Source organism: Hyperolius riggenbachi, chromosome 9, assembly GCF_040937935.1.
Source record: "Hyperolius riggenbachi isolate aHypRig1 chromosome 9, aHypRig1.pri, whole genome shotgun sequence".
In the NCBI taxonomy this organism is placed as follows: Eukaryota; Metazoa; Chordata; class Amphibia; order Anura; family Hyperoliidae; genus Hyperolius; species Hyperolius riggenbachi.
In genome coordinates this window covers 151329756-151350850 of record NC_090654.1, presented here as the reverse complement: position 1 = coordinate 151350850, position 21095 = coordinate 151329756, and the positions used below count along the sequence as shown (strand labels likewise).

Here is a 21095-nt window from a genome sequence, read left to right as displayed (position 1 = left end):
TCCCCCCAAGTAGACGTAAAGGCCATGTTTACACTATTCACATTGATGTCTGCCATAAATTGTACAAAGGACTCCCGATCACCATCCCACACCACCAAGATGTCATCAATAAAGCGGATCCAGAGTTTGATCCTCCCCAGGAACGTGTTCCCCATGGCAAAGATGTGGTTGGCCTCCTAGTGGCCCATGAAGAGGCCGGCATAGGTGGGGGCCACCAGGCTCCCCATTGCCGTGCCGACCTCCTGCCGGAACCACTGGCGGTCAAACAGGAACGCATTCCTGGTGAGGACAAACTCCAGACCCGCCAGGAGGAACCTCTGTTCATTCTCCTGATACTGCAGAGCTGGCAAGAACTTGGCTATAGCCTGGAGACCATCACTATGACAGATTCTGCTGTAAAGTGAGACAACATCTATGGTTGCCAGATGAAAAGAAGGCTGCCATTCAAAAGCATTTAGGATGTTAAGTACTTCAACTGTATCGCCTACATAGGCTGGTAGTGATCTCAAAAGGGGTCTAAACTTAAAGTCCAGAAATTGCGAGAGGGATTCTGTAAGGGAGCCAATAGCCGAAACTATTGGTCTCCCTGGGGGATTTTCTGCAGATTTGTGAATTTTTGGAATGGTGTACCACACAGGGCTCCTCGGATATTCCGGTACCAATTTGTTTGCTAAGGCTCTATCCAACAGGCCCTCAGCCACAGCCCTAGACAGTAAACTTTTCAATTCCATGCTATAAGCTGTGGTCGGGTCACAAGGCAGTTTAGTATAGGTAGATCGATCTTGCAGTTGTCTTAGGCATTCAGCCTGATAATCCCTTGTGGCCAAAACAACTACACCCCCTCCTTTGTCCGCTTCCCTAATTGTAAGTTCTTTATTGGTCTTCAACCACTTCAAAGCTTTAATTTCCAATGAGGACAAATTCTTGGGTGGAACAGGGTAGATAAGAGCTTTGCATTCTTCCATCACACTTTTGACACATAATTCTACAGAACCCCCTGGTATAGCTGGAGGGTTGAAAGTGGATCGGGAACCAATGGTAAACGGGACAGGGCGATTGGTATCAACTTGATTGGAGCCAACTTCACCCATCAGTTCGCATAAGTCCTGTAAGGCTTTTGTATCCCAGTAGTTCCAACAATCTCCCAATAGGGGAGGCACAGTTATAAAGCTCGGGGGGATCTCAGTCAGAGGCTTCTTTTGGTTCTGAAAGAACCTATGGAGGGCGAGTTTTCTAGAGTTAAATAAAATAAATACCAGTACCCTTAGGCTGCGCTTCACAATCCTTTCGGACAAAAAGCTGTTACACAATCCAATAGTTCAAGTCTCAGGTGGTGCGCACTATTTAGACAACCACGTCCATATACTTCAATATTCCCTATAGTTGCGCTCAGTCCCTTGATCCTTACATCCAGATTCCAGGGGCCAATCAAATATTGCACCTTAATGAACAGAGGATATATATAGTGTAATATGTTCTGACAAAAAAGATTAGCACCCTTTTAGTGACAGTCACACTCTGGGAGCAGTGTATATGTATAAATCAAGGTTAGATGCCCGACACCACCTATATCAAGCACTCCTGGTACAAAAACATGTACTTTAGGCAGAGGTATGGATGTGCGATGGGGGCATCGTATGCGCCATCCTTGGCTAATCTATATATGGCCAAATGGGAAGAGGTGGCTATAACAAAAGGAGGGGAGAACATCACCCTATGGAAACGGTTCATTGATGACCTATTGATATTTTGGACGGGTGAACTGGGACCCTTTGAGGAGTTCATAGGGGTTGTAAATAATCTGGTTCCAAATATTAAATTAACGGTAGAAATGAGCCCAGAAAGCATTCACTTCCTAGATCTGGAGCTTCGAAAGGAAGGAAATGATGTAATTACCCGATGTTTTTTCAAACAAACAGACAGAAACGGGTATATCCCTGTAACGAGCTGCCATCACCCAACCTGGATAAGAGGAATACCAAAAGGCCAAATGATGAGGGTGAGGCGGAATTGCACTAACATACAGGATTACCAAAGACAAACAGATGTAATTAAGTATAGGTTCATCGAAAAGGGATATCGTGGAGAGGGACTGGACAAAGTGATACAGGAAGTCCAAAATATGGAGAGAAAAGATCTCCTAAAAACTAGGAGTGGAGGGGACAAACAAGGCGAATTCCAGTTGGCATTTATATCAAGTTACTCGAAACAATATAAAAAAGTTGAGCGTATTATAAAAAAGAACTGGAAAATACTGATCAGTGACCCGGTGATCAGTAGAATTTTACCTCCAAGCCCTAAGTTTATCTATAGAAGAGCCCCAAATTTGAGGGATGCTCTGGTCCCAAGTTGTGTCAACCCTCCAGAATCTAAAAAGAGGAATCATTGGCAAAGTGATGGATTCTTTCCCTGCAGAGATTGTAGGGGCTGCGAGTTTGGACTTGCAGTTAAAACTAAGGAATTTCAATCTAAGGCAAATGGGATGACGTTTAAAATAAGGGACTTTATAACATGCCAGAGTAATCATGTGGTATATTTGATGTGGTGCGAATGTGGATACCAATATGTGGGGCGAACCACACGCACACTTAAGAAAAGAATAAATGAACATATATATAAAATTTCGAAAGGCCATGATAATCACAGTGTATCCTCACATTTCAAATTAAGTCATCAGTGCAATCCAGCAAAAATGAAATTTTGTGGGATTGAAAAATTGAACCCCAATTGGAGGGGGAGTCACAAATTGCGTGAAATAAGTAAGGCAGAAACAAGATGGATATATAACTTGCAAACATTGAAACCTGACGGTTTAAATATAGATATTGACATCAATTGCTTTTTGAATAATGATTAACAGCACTGTATAGGGGGTGTAGTTAGGATATGGTATGCACTTTATGAAGCTAATTGGCTATGAGCCATCTTTAGGAATGAGGAATTAATAGATGATCTATGCACTAAAATTGCACAGGGAGTAGAAAAAGGGGGGGGGGGGGGTGGAAATATGAAGTAGAGAGTGGTTTTGCAGATAATGGATCTATGCACAAAAACTTTGCACAGATATGCTATGAAGTAGACAATGGGTCTGCATTAGGGATGTCACAATTTTAGTAGGAGGATCCGAGTCTAATATATGATCACATTTATATATAAGTGTATATGGGGCACTGTAAATATGATACAAAGGTATTAGAGTTAAGATTGATTATTAATGCTTATTATGAGTGTTTGATTATGGGATTGTTTATTATGGAAATGTTGCACGTAAAATTTATACTAATAAATATGTTATTGAAATGTTTGGGGGAAGAAATAATCACTGTATAATTGTGACCTAAAGCATATAGGGCTGCAGGAGTGATCTATGTTGTGATAGGCTAGTTGATATGTGATTGGGGTGGCTACAGTGGGAGGGGGAGGGTTTTGGTGTTTTTATTTTCCATAGGTTGTAACGCCATCAGGCTGTATAGGAGAAGATATGGCGTGCGGAACTGTTTGTGTGGAGGTGTCTGTGTCCGGACGGGCGCAGACGTGTCCGCACAGGGGAAGTGCGTATGGAACGCATGGTGGCACGCAGCGGCTTTCATGCGTCGTACGCAATAACGTACGCTTAGGTATCCATCGCGAGAATGGGAGGGCCGGGGATGACGGAGTGAAGACGCCGCTGTAGATCATTGCGCTCGCTGATGCGGGGCGTGGATAGGGCGGCGTGGAGGGCCTTATAAGCTTGGTGTGGGATATGACCTTTAGCCCCTGATGAGTCATTGTATGACGAAACCGGTAGGGCGGAGCCAAGGCTTACACACCAAGAGGAGCATACGGAGAGGGGATGTGGGACGCTGCTATCTTCCTGATCCAGAGATGGTGATATTTATGCTGTTTACTTGTTTTCTCATGTACGGGCATTACTGGTTTTAAAAGTTGTATTAAATAATACGGTTTTACACATGATCCTTCTTGTTTGAGCCCTAGATTATGTCCAAAGCATATTAACCTTGATGACGGCAACATTGAGCATTTAGCAGTGTGGTGAACTGGATGTGATACCTGCTGTGTTTTGCTGCTGGTGAGCAGGGATAACTAGGGGGGGAGTGCTTGATATAGGTGGTGTCGGGCATCTAACCTTGATTTATACATATACACTGCTCCCAGAGTGTGACTGTCACTAAAAGGGTGCTAATCTTTTTTGTCAGAACATATTACACTATATATATCCTCTGTTCATTAAGGTGCAATATTTGATTGGCCCCTGGAATCTGGATGTAAGGATCAAGGGACTGAGCGAAACTATAGGGAATATTTCTAGAGTTAAAGAACAATTCTTGCTCAAATTTGATGATATCAAAAGAAGCAGTTGGACAAAATGTCATGCCTTTGGCTAGCAAGGAGAGACAGGCGGGGTCCAACGAGACATCAGAAAGGTTGTACACCTTTATTTCTTCCGGTTGCGTTCTGATCTCCTGAGCTGGTCTCTGTTCCAGGTGATCTGTTTCAATATGCCCTTTGCACCTCCTCTTGCCCCTCCTGATCTTCCTTCTCCCAAAGGGCGTTCATCGTCAGAGGAGCTATTAGTGTCTCTACCTGAGGCAAGAGCACCACCAGACGAACCTACTGATGTGTCAGGATCTGACGACCCCTTATTCTTGGAGTTGCGTCTCCATCTCCTGTGTCTTTTTTTATTTCCCTCATTGCCATTTCTATAGCCATTTCTCCACGAGAACACCTTATCCTGTTCATAGTCCAGGCGATCTCTGATGCCTCCCCTATTGGGAGATTGTTGGAACTACTGGGATACAAAAGCCTTACAGGACTTATGCGAACTGACGGGTGAAGTTGGCTCCAATCAAGTTGATACCAATCGCCCTGTCCCGTTTACCATTGGTTCCCGATCCACTTTCAACCCTCCAGCTATACCAGGGGGTTCTGTAGAATTATTTGTCAAAAGTGTGATGGAAGAATGCAAAGCTCTTATCTACCCTGTTGCACCCAAGAATTTGTCCTCATTGGAAATTAAAGCTTTGAAGTGGTTGAAGACCAATAACGAACTTACAATTAGGGAAGCGGACAAAGGAGGGGGTGTAGTTGTTTTGGCCACAAGGGATTATCAGGCTGAATGCCTAAGACAACTGCAAGATCGATCTACCTATACTAAACTGCCTTGTGACCCGACCACAGCTTATAGCATGGAATTGAAAAGTTTACTGTCTAGGGCTGTGGCTGAGGGCCTGTTGGATAGAGCCTTAGCAAACAAATTGGTACCGGAATATCCGAGGAGCCCTGTGTGGTACACCATTCCAAAAATTCACAAATCTGCAGAAAATCCCCCAGGGAGACCAATAGTTTCGGCTATTGGCTCCCTTACAGAATCCCTCTCGCAATTTCTGGACTTTAAGTTTAGACCCCTTTTGAGATCACTACCAGCCTATGTAGGCGATACAGTTGAAGTACTTAACATCCTAAATGCTTTTGAATGGCAGCCTTCTTTTCATCTGGCAACCATAGATGTTGTCTCACTTTACAGCAGAATCTGTCATAGTGATGGTCTCCAGGCTATAGCCAAGTTCTTGCCAGCTCTGCAGTATCAGGAGAATGAACAGAGGTTCCTCCTGGCGGGTCTGGAGTTTGTCCTCACCAGGAATGCGTTCCTGTTTGACCGCCAGTGGTTCCGGCAGGAGGTCGGCACGGCAATGGGGAGCCCGGTGGCCCCCACCTATACCGGCCTCTTCATGGGCCACTAGGAGGCCAACCACATCTTTGCCATGGGGAACGCATTCCTGAGGAGGATCAAACTCTGGATCCGCTTTATTGATGACATCTTGGTGGTGTGGGATGGTGATCGGGAGTCCTTTGTACAATTTATGGCAGACATCAATGTGAATAGTGTAAACATGGCCTTTACGTCTACTTGGGGGGATCAGGTGGTTGAGTTTCTGGATCTTAAAATTGATGCCAGTAGAGGGTCCCTGGTCACAAATACTTACAGGAAGCCCACAGCGGTTAACTCTATCTTACATGCTTCCAGCTATCATCCCCCCTCCACTATTAGATCTCTTCCCTTTAGCCAATTCCTCCGTCTCAGGAGGAATGCAACTACTATGGAGGACTTCCTAGATCAGGCTGAGTCACTTAGAGAAAGGCTACGTGCCAGAGGCTACAAAGATGGGGTCATTAAGGAGGCCTTCCAGAGAGCTGCCAATAAGAACAAGGAGTCATTAATGATTCCAAAGGTGAAAAAGCAACAGGATAGATTTTTCATGCACTTCACATACTCCCCGATGTTTGATAAAATCAAAAAAGCAATTACCAATAATTGGTGGATCTTGCAGGAGGATAAATTGCTAGCTGATAAATGCCGCCAGAACCCATGTATTTCCTATAAAAAGGTCCCTAATTTAAAGGATCAACTTTCCCGCAGTGAGTTTGTCAGTCATAATACTCGGAATTGGCTAGGTAGGAACAGAATCCCTGGCAATTACAGATGCAATTCTTGTTCTTGTTGCAATTTTCTGGTCGTCGGGAGGGAATTCCATAGATTTGGGAAAACAGTCAAATTTAGAGAATTTATCAACTGTAAAACAAAAGGGATTGTGTATGCATTGATCTGCCCGTGCCAATTCATCTATGTTGGTTTATCAACGCGGATGATGCAGGACAGATATCAAGAGCATTGTAGATCCCTGGGCAGCCCGAGAGCCAAGGGTAGCCCTAGGGTCATGGAACACATGAACTCTGTCCATGCAGGTGATTCTTCCCAGTTAAAATTTTTTGGGTTGGAAGTGGTAAAAAATGACTCACGGGGTGGAAATTGGATAAAAAAGCTACAGCAAAGAGAGAGTTATTGGATCTCCTTTTTTGAGGCGGTAGGCCCTATGGGGCTTAATGAACGTAATGATTTAGCAGTGTTTTTGTAATTGATGATGTTGGATTGTTATTTTAACTTTTTTATATAATCAAAAATCTATTCTGTAATATAATTCTTTTTCTCTCCCCTTGTTTTTTCTCTCCCCCCCTTCTCTGGTTTAGGTCGGCGTGAGGGGAGGAGGGCGCCTTGAAGCTTCATCTGCTAATGGTATCGTCTCCTGTGGTCAGGTAGCACTATAAATGTGTCAAAATATTTAATATATACTTGAACTCAGTATAGGCTCAGCTGCCACTTAGTTCATCCCCCTTTTATTTTCTTAAATTTGTACCCCCGGTCTCCTGTAATCAAATAGGTACCCGTTGCCCTTATTGCAGTGTTTGCCATTCAGGCTACTTGTTTAGCCGAATGGGTTGTTAGGGACGCTACATCGCTCCCCTGTTGTCTTGAGGAGACGTCACGTTGGTGACGCTGGTCCCAATACACTGAGGAATTTAGGGTGTGGACTAGACTAGTCTTGGGTACTGGTGGGAGGGGTTGACTTAGTTGTCAGCTGTTTACGTCCCATGAAGCGCAGCGCTCATGGCGTACGTTACCTTAAGACTGACACAAAGGAGATGACCACTTCCGGTAAGCGGCTTCCGCCTGGTGGAACGCAGTCAGCGTCCCGGAAGTTTTGAATGCGGTGTCTGCGGATGCGCTTCGCATGGCGTCCTCCTCCGTCCAGCCGCCCACTCGTAAGTACAGTGTTGTATTTAAGGGGTGTTTTTGAGGGGGTCAGTGTCCTGAGGAAGCACTCTTTTGAGGAGTGCGAAACAGCGGTCGACAATCTCTTGCATGCTTAATCCTCTCTCTCCCAGCTGACTTTTGCCTGTGTGTATGTGCTGAACTTTTAATCAAATCTTCAATAAAGGTCTGTTTTACTGGATGTGCCCAGCCGCTCCTATCTCTTCAGCAATCCTCCTGAATTCTGATTCTGTACCTTGCTAATTTCTGATATCCTGATGCCAAACTCTGCTCATACCTGAACTCTGTATTTGCCTTCTGACTCTGTACCTCGCTACCTCTGATTACCGTTGCCTGTTACCTGTCTATTGGATTACGTTACCGTCTTCTGATCCTGTACCTTATCTGTCTGTGTGTTAACGACCTGGCTTGTCCGACCTCGAGAACTGGCCTTACTGTTAGAGGCAGTTCCCAGACCTGTTAGTGACACCCCCTCATTGGTGTCACTCACGCTCTGTCCTTCCTACTCTCAGTCTAGCTCCTCCCCCGGGAGAGTCTAGGACTACGGAAGGAACATACTTCTGTGCAGTACTCCTTACTGCTTCTGTACCTCCTCCTGAGGTGCAGTATTACTGTTGCACCAAACACTCTCATTTCTCAGGTGTCCAGAGGTTAGTAGATATATCTGATTATCGGTGATACTGCAGATCATCAATAATCGGGTATATTCTGCATTCTCGGTGATACTGCAGATCACCGGTAATCAGACCCTCTCTGTGTTACACCGATCGTTACACAAACTGAGTATTAATACTAAGCTGAACATCATGAATTGCTTTCAGGCAAAGGGAAATTGCAAACACATAAGTTGGAGACTAATTTAAACCTGCTTGCCCTTATGTCTGAGCTATTGCTGAAGGGTTGTTAGCAGAGATAAGGTAATGACAAGTCATAAATGCCTTGGAATATGACAGCATACAGAAACAAATCAAGACCTTATGTACACGACTGTAAAGGATACAATGTGTTTTCGGTATCCAAAAATATTACTTTACCTCCAGAATATCCATTGTGTCCAGAGAGCTGAGCAGTAACTAAAAAGAAAAAAGAAAAAAAAATAAATATATATATATATATATATATATATATATATATATATATATATATATATATATAATTAGACATGTCAAACCAAACAAAGCAATACAGTATTAACAGCGCCATAACTCAAATCAGATATGATAGGCCTGTGTCTAAGAGCAGTGGAGCTGAAATAAGTCCCAAATTCATGACAATTAAAGTAGAACTGTGACTACAATTATTTTGTTATACAGGCAGTCCCAATCTTCCCTATGACTATTATTATTAATATTATTACTATTAGACTATGAGGTAGAAGCTATGCAGTCTGGCAGGTGTATAGTACCAATGAAACATTACATTTGATGGGGGTGTATTTGAAAGTATTGGATTAACTATGCAAGCCTTGGATTTTAAACAAGATTTTCATTGTGTTGCTGTAATTTAGAGGCCCATTTCTCATTCCCAGACTGTCGTATATGGTAACTTGACATCTTCACTAACGTTAAACAGTAGGTTTTATAAGGATGAGATTATTATTATTATTGATTTATATAGCGCCAGCATCTTCCGTGGCGCTGTACAATACAAAGTATACAATACAACAGCTAATGCAAGGCAAGAGGGTATAAAAGCTAAAGCAGTGAACAAATTAACTACATATTTTACACAGGGGTGGAAGGTACAGTATGTACACCCATTACACAGCATTGTGAGACAAAAGGGTAAGAGAGCCCTGGCCAAAAGGCCTTACAGTCTAAACATTTAAGGTATAGGACAGTAGGTAAAGGGAAGCTGTGTGTAGAGTGGTAGAAATGGTGATTAGTAGGCAGTGTCCTAGGTAGGGGAGTATGCTTGCCTGAAGAGGTGAATTTTCAGATTGCGCCTAAAAATCGTAAGTGTGGATGAGTGGCGGATGTGTTGAGGGAGAGTGTTCCAGAGGAGGGGAGAGGTTCGAGAGAAGTCTTGTAAGCGGGAGTGGGAAGAGGTGATCAGGGAAGAAGACAGAAGGATATCTTTAGCAGAGTGGAGATTGCGTGTAGGATGGCATCTGGAAATTAGTTGATTAACATAGGAAGGAGCTATGTTGTGGAGAGCTTTGTAGGCAAGAGTAAGAATTTTAAATTGTATCCTTTGTGTACCAGACAGCCAGTGAAGGGACTGACAGAGGGGGATTGGGCTGGAGAAGTGGGAGGAGAGGTGGATGAGTCGTGCAGCAGGAGAGGTGGATGAGTCATGCAACAGAGTTCATGATGGACTGTAGCGGGGCTAAACGGTTGGCAGGGAGGCCGTAGAACACAGAGTTGCAATAGTCTAGTCGGGAAATAATCAGGGCATGCACCAGAAGTTTGGTAGTGTCCTGTGTTAAAAAAGGGTGGATGTGGGAGATGTTTATTAGGTGGAGGCGACAAGAGGATGATAGTTTTAGAGATGACCCGACGCGATCTTCCTCAAAAGTTTGAGTTTGCGCGAACCGGGCAAACCGCCATAGACTTCAATGGGCAGGCAAATTTTAAAACATACAGGGACTATTTCTGGCCACAAAAGTGATGAAAAAGTTGTTTCATGAGGTCTAACACCTGGAGGGGAGCATTCTGGAGTGGAATACATGCCAAAAGTCCCTCAGAAAATTATGTATTTGACGCAGAGTAGGGTTATAACGCCTAAAGGGCAGAAATCACATTACATTCCTAAACTGAAGGCATAAAGTGCTTTAAAGAGTAACTGTCGGGCATAAAATCAAAAATCAAATCTTTATTTTTTATCTGGTAAACAAGTAATAAGGATGCTAATCAGGCAATCCATAAGTTAAAATCACTATTACTTTTCTTGTTGCTAAATTATCATTCCCCAGTTTACATGACTCTTATTTGGTACACAGAAAATTTGGTACATGTGATGATTTGCTCAGCTGCCTGTGCAGGCAGGCAGCTTTTTCACCACTGTTCACGTCTGCATTCTGCAGGTCTCTTTAGAGAGACCTTTTGTCAGTTCTGCAGCTTGCTGCTGAGCAATTTGCATACATTCGTTATGCAAATCCCCTACCTGCCTCCTGTGATGACTGGCAGTATAAAGGTTGGGATTACCCACAGTCCTTTGCTGGTCATTCCTTCAGGGTTTGTAGTAAACAATCCTAGAGAGTGTCAGCCATGCTACTTCTTGTTGAAGTTATCTTGGAGTAATTCTGAGGACTGCACTAGGCAGTTTCTTTAGTGCCGTCAGGATTGCTTATCTGTTTGTTCGTCTGTTGCGACTGTCCTGTCCCAGCGGTGGTCGATAGGAAGTCGTTCTGTGTGTCTGGGTGCTAACCGGAACAGCGGTTGTTGCTGGTAGCCCCTTCTGATCTGTTTCCCTGGATCGTGCTAGCCTCTTTTCGCTAGTACTGTGGATCCTTCTGTTCTGTTTCCCTGGATCGTGCTAGCCTCTTTTCGCTAGTACTGTGGATCCTTCTGTTCTGCCTCTCTGGATCGCACTAGCACCCTGCGCTAGTGCTGTGGATCCTTCTGTTCTGTTACTCTGTCCCTGGATCGCACTCGCTTCGCACTAGTGCTTTGGATCCTTCTGTTCTGCCTCTCTGGATCGCACTAGTCTCTTTGCGCTAGTGCTGTGGATCCTGTCTCTCGCTTGTTCCTGTTTTCGTGTGTCTGTCTTGTCTATTACGGACGCTTGCTGGAGGCTCGGTGAGGTAACCGTTAAGCAAGCACTCGCATCCTCTGTTTTACGTTTGTCTGTCGTTGGTTAGTTAGGTGTGCTTGTCCCTGTTGTGCTTATCACGTGGGGACCGCGCACGAACGCGTGCACTGTTGCGAATGAGTGCGGGGTACGCATTCAGTTAGCATTTGTTATTTTCCGCATCTCCTCATTGTATGATTTGCTGTGCCTTTGCTACCCTGGTGCTCTGTCCTGCTCAGTCTTGTGTCGCTATTGGCAATCGCCATTCTTGCGATTGCGCTTCCTACTTCGTTTCCGCCGTTGTGTGTTCGCCGTTGCTGGGTGGCGACTAGTTTGGTGGGCACACATTGGTTCTGTCCCTTTGCTCTGTTCTTTGTGGGCTATCCAGCCCTGCCTGATTGTACCTTGTCCTGGATCTGTACAATTCCCATTTGGCATCTGTGGCTGTGCAGCGGCTGTGTTCGCCTGCACTCCACAGCGCCATCTGCCGGTGGGAATTGCCCTCTGCGGGTGCATGGCACCTAGCCTGAGTGTCCTCAATTATACGCTTGTGGAGGAAATCCACCGCGTCAGCGCACGTCTGGTGCGCTGACCACTGAGACGATTCCACAATCGTTACAGAATGACCAGCCAAACCAAAATTCCCAGGGCAGAGGGAACCTTTGATTTGCTTCAGATGTCATTGCCTGAGACAAAAGCGTATGTGGATCCTATTATAGGTAGGATCACACACTATATTAAGGCAGTTAAAAAATCTGTTCTCGTTCCTGATCCCCACCCATATGGAGATTATTTAGATACCGGGTTGTTTGAACCACCATTCGCCTCATGGGAAATCGGGGCCTTGGTGGAAGAATTTGATTTTGATTGGAAAACCTTTTGCGATTTTTACATCGCAAAAAGCGAAGATGTCTTGAATGATTGTCTTGACTCTATGTACCTTTTGATTGATTTTGATGAATGTGATGAGTGTGTTGTGGATCTGGTGATGTTTGGTGTGTGTGTAATTCATCCAAAATCGTCTGCCATACAATCAATTGATCCCAATAAAGAGGTAAAAGTTTCCCGTTCTGTTCCTGCTCCAGTTCCATCTGTAGACTGTGTGCACTATGATTGTTCATCCTTTGTTAAGTGTGCATGGGAGCCCGTTTGAGAAATGGGAGATCAAGCTCCTGGTCTATGAATTGGAAGGTGATTGGAGATCGTTTCGCAATCATTACCTTTCTAAAAATGAAGCAGTTTTGTATGCGTGCATTGAGTCTGCGTGCACTTTAATCAAGACTGGTGAATGTATCTCTGACTTTGTGACTCCGCTGTTTGACGTGTGGAGAATGATTTTGGATGAACTACATGCGCTTCAATCTGCTAATTCTTGTAAAAACACATTGTCAACGGACGTTTGTTCCAATCCTCTGGATTTAAAGAAAGTGAGTTTTTAATGCATTTCCTTTCCCAAAGCAACTGAGTGTTTGAAGCCTGAGTGCAAGTCGTTCAGAGCAGTTGCTTGTGTGGAAGTTGAACCAGTGCGGTCTGATGTCGCCACCGCACATATGGCTGCAAAAGGTCTGTGTGGTCCTTTGTCTAAGAAAGACAGATATTTTCCCTCAGGTTCTCTGAGATCGTCCATTTATGAACCTACTATGGGGAAAATTCCTAAGTTATGCAACTTTAAGAAAATTATGAATGTGTCTAATAAAGTTTCTTCTGTTGTTGTCGCCACTTCTTTTGCAAATGAATCTATGTCTTATTCTGTTCACACCTGTGAAGGCCTGTTGCCTAATGACAGTTGCTCCAGTGTTTCTGTCCTAGATGCCTTGCAGTCTGCTCCGCAGATCAGAGGTTTGCGCTATGGAAGCGTCAGTTTCACAACCTAAAGCGATTTTTGATTCGCAGGTTTTGCGTTCTGGCTCCTCGGATTTGAAATTGTTAGCCGAATCTAAGAGTGAGACAGCGCTTCGGTTTTGCGAATCTGACTCTGAAACAGCTCTGCTGGGTCCAGAGAAAGTTTCTCTGAGCCTGCCCTGTACCATGAATAACAAAATGATGTCCAATCACACTGACATTTGGGAGTCCCTTTCTTGCTTTGAAGAAAGTTCTGACTCTCCACCCTGTACTCTGGATGAGTCAATATTGCCTTGTACAATATCTCCTGCACTGCCCCTAGAGGCTCGTCTAGGTATTGCTGCTATTTTTACCTGTTTTTCTGCAGTTTTGGAGTTGCAAGCTAGTTTGACTGCTACGCAGAATTCTGGGTGCAGTGAGATTGAAGTTAGGGAGTCAGTGTGTGTTTCAGTAAATATACCTGTACATTCCCCTCATGATGATGAAATTCAGTCTCAGTTTATGGTGGAACCTTCCCTGAGACATCTGCCCTGTTCACAAAATAAAGTTCCAGTTTTGCCCTGTAACATGGATAGTACAGAATCCTTCCTAGAAAACTTGAAAAATGATGTTCCTGAGGTCTTGTTTGATGTTCTGGAGGTCTCCGAGTTCCTCCCAAAGGGCGCAGAACTTGTAGGAGATGTCTCCTGCCCCCCAAGTCCTTTTGAGGTGTTACCCTCTTCTGTAGGCATTGCTGCCTTGCTGGCTACCTTTTCAGCTCTGGTGGAGCTTCACTCATATGAAGTCAATGATGAGATTATTGTCACAGAAATTTTTGAATTTGAATCAGAGTCTTCTTTTGAAAGTCCAGTGCTTGAGACCATTGCTCGTGATGATTCTCTGCCCGGTCCTGGTTTTGGTTTCCTTGTGTCGGACTCTGAGGTTGGCAGTTCCCCAACATGTCCTGAGGTTTCTCCTGTGCTGGTGTACCCCAATGTGCTCTGTGACCCAGAAAGCCCAAGTGTGCCTCGGTTACCAGCATACTCAGATGCTTCCTCAGTGGAGACATGCTCTGATATGGCCTGCCTGGTCGCATGCCCAGAAGTGGTCCTGGAAAGTCCTGATCTTGATGGGTGTCTGGGTAATTCTGAATCCAGGATAATCATTGGTTCCATAGGGGTTCTTGGCGGTTCTCCATGTGAGCCTGGTGAGCGTTCTGGCCTCTTGGGATCTCTGCAGAGCTCCAAAGGGTTTGGGGAGATTCCGGGAGAGTTTTTGCTTGGTACCCTGGATAAGATCAATGGTGGCTTTTGTGTTGTAAGGGACACTTCGAACAGGTATTGTGGCAGGTTTGGTATTTTCGGACGCTCCTTGGAAGGTGGTGGGTATTGTCTGGAGGGTGTCGATGGCTTCTTCTCTGGCGTTCACAGTCCTGATGGGTGTTATACTGAGACTGGTAGTACTGATGGGCATGTTTCGGTGGCTTCTGTTTCCGATGAGGTCGGTTTCGGGTGGACTGACTCTGGAATTGGACCTTGTCGGGCTGTCCCGACCTTCATGAGTCTTCAGTTTGAGTCTGTTGCTAATAGCAGTTTTGAGGGTCGTCTGGAATTCGACCCTGGAGGGGGGGGGGGGGGTACTGTGATGATTTGCTCAGCTGCCTGTGCAGGCAGGCAGCTTTTTGACCACTGTTCACGTCTGCATTCTGCAGGTCTCTTAACGAGAGACCTTTTGTCAGTTCTACAGCTTGCTGCTGAGGAATTTGCATACATTCGTTATGCAAATCCCCTACCTGCCTCCTGTGATGACTGGCAGTATAGGGTTTGTAGTAAACACTCCTAGAGAGTGTCAGCCATGCTACTTCTTGTTGAAGTTATCTTGGAGTAATTCTGAGGACTGCACTAGGCAGTTTCTTTAGTGCCGTCAGGATTGCTTATCTGTTTGTTCGTCTGTTGCGACTGTCCTGTCCCAGCGGTGGTCGATAGGAAGTCGTTCTGTGTGTCTGGGTGCTAACCGGAACAGCGGTTGTTGCTGGTAGCCCCTTCAGATCTGTTTCCCTGGATCGTGCTAGCCTCTTTTCACTAGTACTGTGGATCCTTCTGTTCTGTTTCCCTGGATCGTGCTAGCCTCTTTTGGCTAGTACTGTGGATCCTTCTGTTCTGCCTCTCTGGATCGCACTAGCGTCCTGCGCTAGTGCTGTGGATCCTTCTGTTCCGTTACTCTGTCCCTGGATCGCACTCGCTTCGCACTAGTGCTGTGGATCCTTCTGTTCTGCCTCTCTGGATCGCACTAGTCTCTTTGCGCTAGTGCTGTGGATCCTGTCTCTCGCTTGTTCCTGTTTTCGTGTGTCTGTCTTGTCTGTTACGGACGCTTGCTGGAGGCTCGGTGAGGTAACCGTTAAGCAAGCGCTCGCGTCCTCTGTTTTACGTTTGTCTGTCGTTGGTTAGTTAGGCGTGCTTGTCCCTGTTGTGCTTATCACGTGGGGACCGCGCACGAACGCGTGCACTGTTGCAAATGAGTGCGGGGTACGTGTTCAGTTAGCGTTTGTTATTTTCCGCATCTCCTTATTGTATGATTTGCTGTGCCTTTGCTACCCTGGTGCTCTGTCCTGCTCAGTCTTGTGTCACTATTGGCAATCGCCATTCTTGCGATTGCGTTTCCTACTTCGTTTCCGCCGTTGTGTGTTCGCCGTTGCTGGGTGGCGACTAGTTTGGTGGGCACACATTGGTTCTGTCCCTTTGCTCTGTTCCCTGTGGGCTATCCAGCCCTGCCTGATTGTACCTTGTCCTGGATCTGTACAATTCCCATTTGGCATCTGTTGCTGTGCAGCGGCTGTGTTCGCCTGCACTCCACAGCGCCATCTGCCGGTGGGAATTGCCCTCTGCGGGTGCATAGCACCTAGCCTGGGTGTCCTCAATTATACGCTTGTGGAGGAAATCCGCCGCGTCAGCGCACGTCTGGTGCGCTGACTACGGAGACGATTCCACAATCGTTACAGTACACAAAAGAGAAGTTGCACGGCAAGCTGGTTGTCTTTTTTTGCTTCTCTACTTCCCCTCAGACTTCCAGTATCCAGTTTGGATCATATGATGAGTACGCTCACCAGCAATGATGGCTGATTTAATTATAGATTAGCAAGCATAACAGGCTCAGCACGATACATTCAATCTGAGTAGCTTTCATCCAGCTGTCTGCACTCCCTCCTATATGTGGCTCAATGACACAATAAAAGCAGACATAGCGTAATCCAGCTTCAGGATATACAGTATGCAACTTTTTTTACCACCAACTCTAGTGAACACTGTGCACACCGCTTCCAGAGTGATAGCACACCCTTGTAGAAAGGAATAAAAAACAGGCTCACCAGATAGTGTGGCTGACCTCACAAAGGCCAGCTGTAGGCGCTCAACGTTGCTCTCATGCAACCTTTTAATCTTCCATTAGATGACCCAGATAACCTTAAAAACTCAAAAAATGGGCCTCCTCAGCATAATTCTGTTTATTTCCAAATATAAAAACAAAGTAGTGCACTCACATGTACGTAAAATCATATGCGCATACAGGGCCGGCGCTATAATAGAGGCAAAGGAGGCAGCTGCCCCAGGGCCCCAGAGCTTGTAGGGGCCCCCAGTGGCTACAAGAGGAAAAAAAAATTCAAATCGGCCTTATAGTTTTTGAGAAAATCGATTTTAAAGTTTCAAAGGAAAAAAAATACACATTTAAAAACCTGCCGACTTTATTGGTTAATAGCAAATCCACCTGTAATGCTAGAAACCCTACATTTGCAGGATATGTTAAGGATATCATTATGAATAAGAGGTAAAAACAATTTTTCAAAAAGACCTTATAGTTTTTGAGAAAATCGATTTTAAAGTTTCGAAGGAAAAAAGTATACTTTTAAATGCGGTAAATGTCACTTTTAGTAGCAAACCTAACGGTAGTGTAATTTTACATGCATCAAACGAAAGCGTTAAATAAATAAATAAATTTCCTGATGGGGTTTCCAGGGGGTCCATACGCAGCCGCAGGGCTTTGGCCAGGGATCGTTATACAGCTGCAATATGGCTGTATGAAGATCCCTGGCATTTTTTTCCTATTTTAACAATTTTTTTATTTATGTTTAGAGTGTGGGAATTCTTTTTAAAAAAATGATGTGGGGTCCCCCCTCCTGAAACTTTTTAACCCCTTGTCCCCCATGCAGGCTGGGATAGCCAGAATGTGGAGCTCCGACCGATTGGGGCATCACACCCTGACTATACCAGCTGCAAAAAAGGTCCCTTAATGCCGATTTTTGTTCCGGGGTATATGTTGGGGGGGGGGGCCCAGGTTTATTTTGCCCTGGGGCCCCATTGTTGCTTAAACCGGCCCTGTGCGCATATCAGTATTATTGGACGTCCTCTCTGCTGCCCCCTTACTCAGCGTCTCTGCGGCTCGTATGTCTGAGGCTCCGCCCAACCGGTTTCGTCAGATGACTCATCAGGGACTTGGCCTTGATGCTCCCGGAGACGCTTATGACGCTACTCTATGCAAATGATTTCCTGGGATCAAAGCGGCTGTATAGAGCGGCTATCTATTCTCCTATACCTTCTTAATTACAACAGATCTGTATAAAAACTATAAAATACAATACTAAAATAGAATAAAATAAAATAAAACTTTAGCATAATACTGTTAACTACTATAAATATGACAATCATTAACTCCATCGGTCCACATTTTTGCAAGATCGTACATTGCTGCCTCTAGTCCCTATTCCACCCCCACACATACAATTGAAATCGACATACAATGGAGCAAAACATGCCTCGTATTGTCAAATAGACATATTCCACCCTCACACATACAATTTTCTTTCAAATAGATTTTATTCAGGTTTTTATAAAATATAACTAGAACAATAAGACAGAGAAAGAGTATATAGCATCGTTTGCATGAAAATCCAATGATGTGTCAGAAGCCAGAGACCATGCATATATAAAGACAAGCAAGAGATGACAAGTCCCAACGTATACCAATGTTCAAACTGATAATATCTGTGAGTAGGCAGTCCATCAGAGTAAGGCTAGATAATGAATAGTCCAGAGAACTAGAATTGGCAAATCATAGGATACTATTCCAGTATGAGATGCATGGTTTTGTATTTATGCGGCATTACATTATATATATATAGTATATAATATATTCGTAGTGCGAAAATGAATGCTAAGTAGTAAAGAAAGAGTATGGAGTATAGGAAAAGAGGTAAGGAAAAAGGAAGGGAAATGTGTGTGTGTGTGTGTGTGTGTGTGGGGAGGGGGGGGGGGGGGAAGGGGTGCGCCATGAACCCTGTATCATAATGCTATAGATATTGTATCCCACTACTAGGTAGGATAGAGACAAATTCCTTTATAGGGTTTTAATTAGGAGGAGATTAAGGCCAACCCTCTGTCAGATTCCCTGAAATCCACCCATACTGCCCACCTTGTGACAAAGGCCTCAGCATTATCTTGGACAGGAGTATAGAGGTCTTCCATACGCATGATGTTGTTGAATTCTTTGAACAACTGTGTCATGGATGGAATTGTATTCGATTTCCAATGCCGAGCTATCAGTAACTGATCTGATATCATTAATTGAGGAGTTATTGATTTTTTAATGGAAGAGGATCTCCCAGGTAGTAGTGTGAGTAATGCTGTCGAGGCCTGAAGGGGCAGAGGTGTGCAGTAAAGAAACTGGTGGATCTCAAAGACCTTTTTCCAAAAGATCTGTATCAAGGCCCACCAGATATGAAAATATGTGCCAACTTCTTGTGAGCATCTCCAGCAAAGGGTTGCAGATTCTTTGTTATATTTGGCTACCTGGATTGGAGTCCGGTACCATCTGGCATACATTTTGAAATTTCTTTCTTGAAAGTTCAGGGAAACTGAAGATTTGTGAGTTAATTTAAATATTTTTTACCAATCCTCAGCAGGAAGGTGCTGTCCTAGGTCACTGTCCCAGGTATCTGTTAGCTTCAGGTGGTCCTTTTTCGCTGTTGTCACATACTAAGTGTGTGTAAATAAGAGAAACTTTATGCTCTAGTGAAGTGGATGTAGCACAGAGACGTTCAAACGGGGTTAGGCATCTATGCATGTTGGCCTTAGCTGTGAGAGATCTGTAGAACCAGGTAAGTTGCAACCAAAGTAACCAATCTATGTGGGGGGGCGTCTGGATTGCCCAAATTATCTTTTGGGGTAAGTTTACCTCCTGCTATAATGTGTCGACCTTGAGGCCAGAAATCCCAACCCAGGATGGTACGCTCTCTAACACCTGCAGCAAGAAGGGGATTGTCCAGTAGGGACATGAGAGGGCTATACGGAGTGGATAGTTTCAGACTGTCCCTAAGCTCATTCCATCTTTTAACGACAATTAAAGACCAAAAGGCTAGGCTATCTACATCTATTTTTATGCTACGGGGTATCCACAGTAGGGCCATGGGGTCTAAGTGGGATAATGTTGCTTCAAGGGTAACCCACTGTTTGTTTTTCCTGTCTTGGAACCAGTTCAAAATGTGGGTCATTATTACCGCATTATAATAGGCTTTTATATCCGGCAGACCCATACCACCTTCAGATTTAGGCCTGGTGAGGATGTAGAATTTTGTCCTGTGAGTTTTCAGTTGCCAGATGAAGTTTAGCATTAACCACTTGCCGACCGCCTTAAGCCGATAGGCGGCGGCAAGGGCTGGGCCCAAACGACCGCAATACGCCCATCGGCGGTGGCGGCAAGGGCGTGGTTATGCGGCGATCGCGTCATTCGTGACGCGATCAGCCGCCGGCAACTGGCTCCGCCCCCCTCGCGCTGTAACCCGCCGGCCGTTCGGAAGCGCCGGCGGGTTACTAGCACCCGGATCGACGCACGGAAAGTGTATAATAGGCTTTGTAATGTATACAAAGCCTATTATACAGGCTGCCTCCTGCCCTGGTGGTCCCAGTGTCCGAGGGACCACCAGGGCAGGCTGCAGCCACCCTAGTCTGCACCCAAGCACACTGATTTCTCCCCCCCTGCCCCCTGATCGCCCACAGCACCCCTCAGACACCCCCCCTGCCCACCTCCCAGACCCATGTTTACACCCAATCACCCCCCTAATCACCCATCAATCACTCCCTGTCACTATCTGTCAACGCTATTTTTTTTAACCCTAAACTGCCCCCTGCTCCCTCCTGATCACCCCCCACCCCTCAGATTCTCCCCAAACCCCCCCCCCCCCAGACTCTCCCCTGTGTACTGTATACTTCTATCCCCCCTGTAATAACCCACTGATCACCTGTCAATCACCCATCAATCACCCCCTGTCACTGCCACCCATCAATCAGCCCCTAACCTGCCCCTTGCGGGCAATCTGATCACCCACCCACACCAATAGATCGCCCGCAGATCCGACGTCAGATCACCTCCCAAGTGCAGTGTTTACATCTGTTCTCTACCCTAAACACCCACTAATTACCCATCAATCACCCCCTATCAACACCTGTCACTGTTACCCATCAGATCAGACCCTAATCTGCCCCTTGCGGGCACCCAATCACCCGCCTACACGCTTAGATTGCTCTCAGACCCCCCCCCCCCCCTTATCAATTTGCCAGTGCAATATTTACATCTGTTCCTCCCTGTAATAACCCACTGATAACCTGTCAATCACCCATTAATCACCCCCTGTCACTGCCACCCATCAATCACCCCCTGTCACTGCCACCCATCAATCAGCCCCAAACTGCCCCTTGCGGGCAATCTGATCACCCACCCACACCAATAGATCGCCCGCAGATCCAACGTCAGATCACCTCCCAAGTGCAGTGTTTACATCTGTTCTCTACCCTAAACACCCACTAATTACCCATCAATAGAGATGGGCCGAACCTCTGATTTTAGGTTCGCGAACCCTGTTCGTGAACTTCCGCGAAAGGTTCGGTTC

At 45.3% G+C, this 21095-nt stretch overlaps 1 protein-coding gene across 1 annotated transcript in view; it reads right to left on the bottom strand.

Annotated features, from left to right (window-relative positions):
- Window positions 1–8584: 8584 nt before the first annotated feature.
- Window positions 8585–21095, bottom strand: part of LOC137533574 (meiotic recombination protein DMC1/LIM15 homolog) — a 603524-nt gene continuing 591013 nt past the window's right edge. Inside the window, exon 8 of the mRNA XM_068254935.1 lies at window positions 8585–8682. Coding sequence (XP_068111036.1) covers window positions 8585–8682 — 98 coding nt within the window. The remainder of the gene's footprint in view (window positions 8683–21095) is intronic.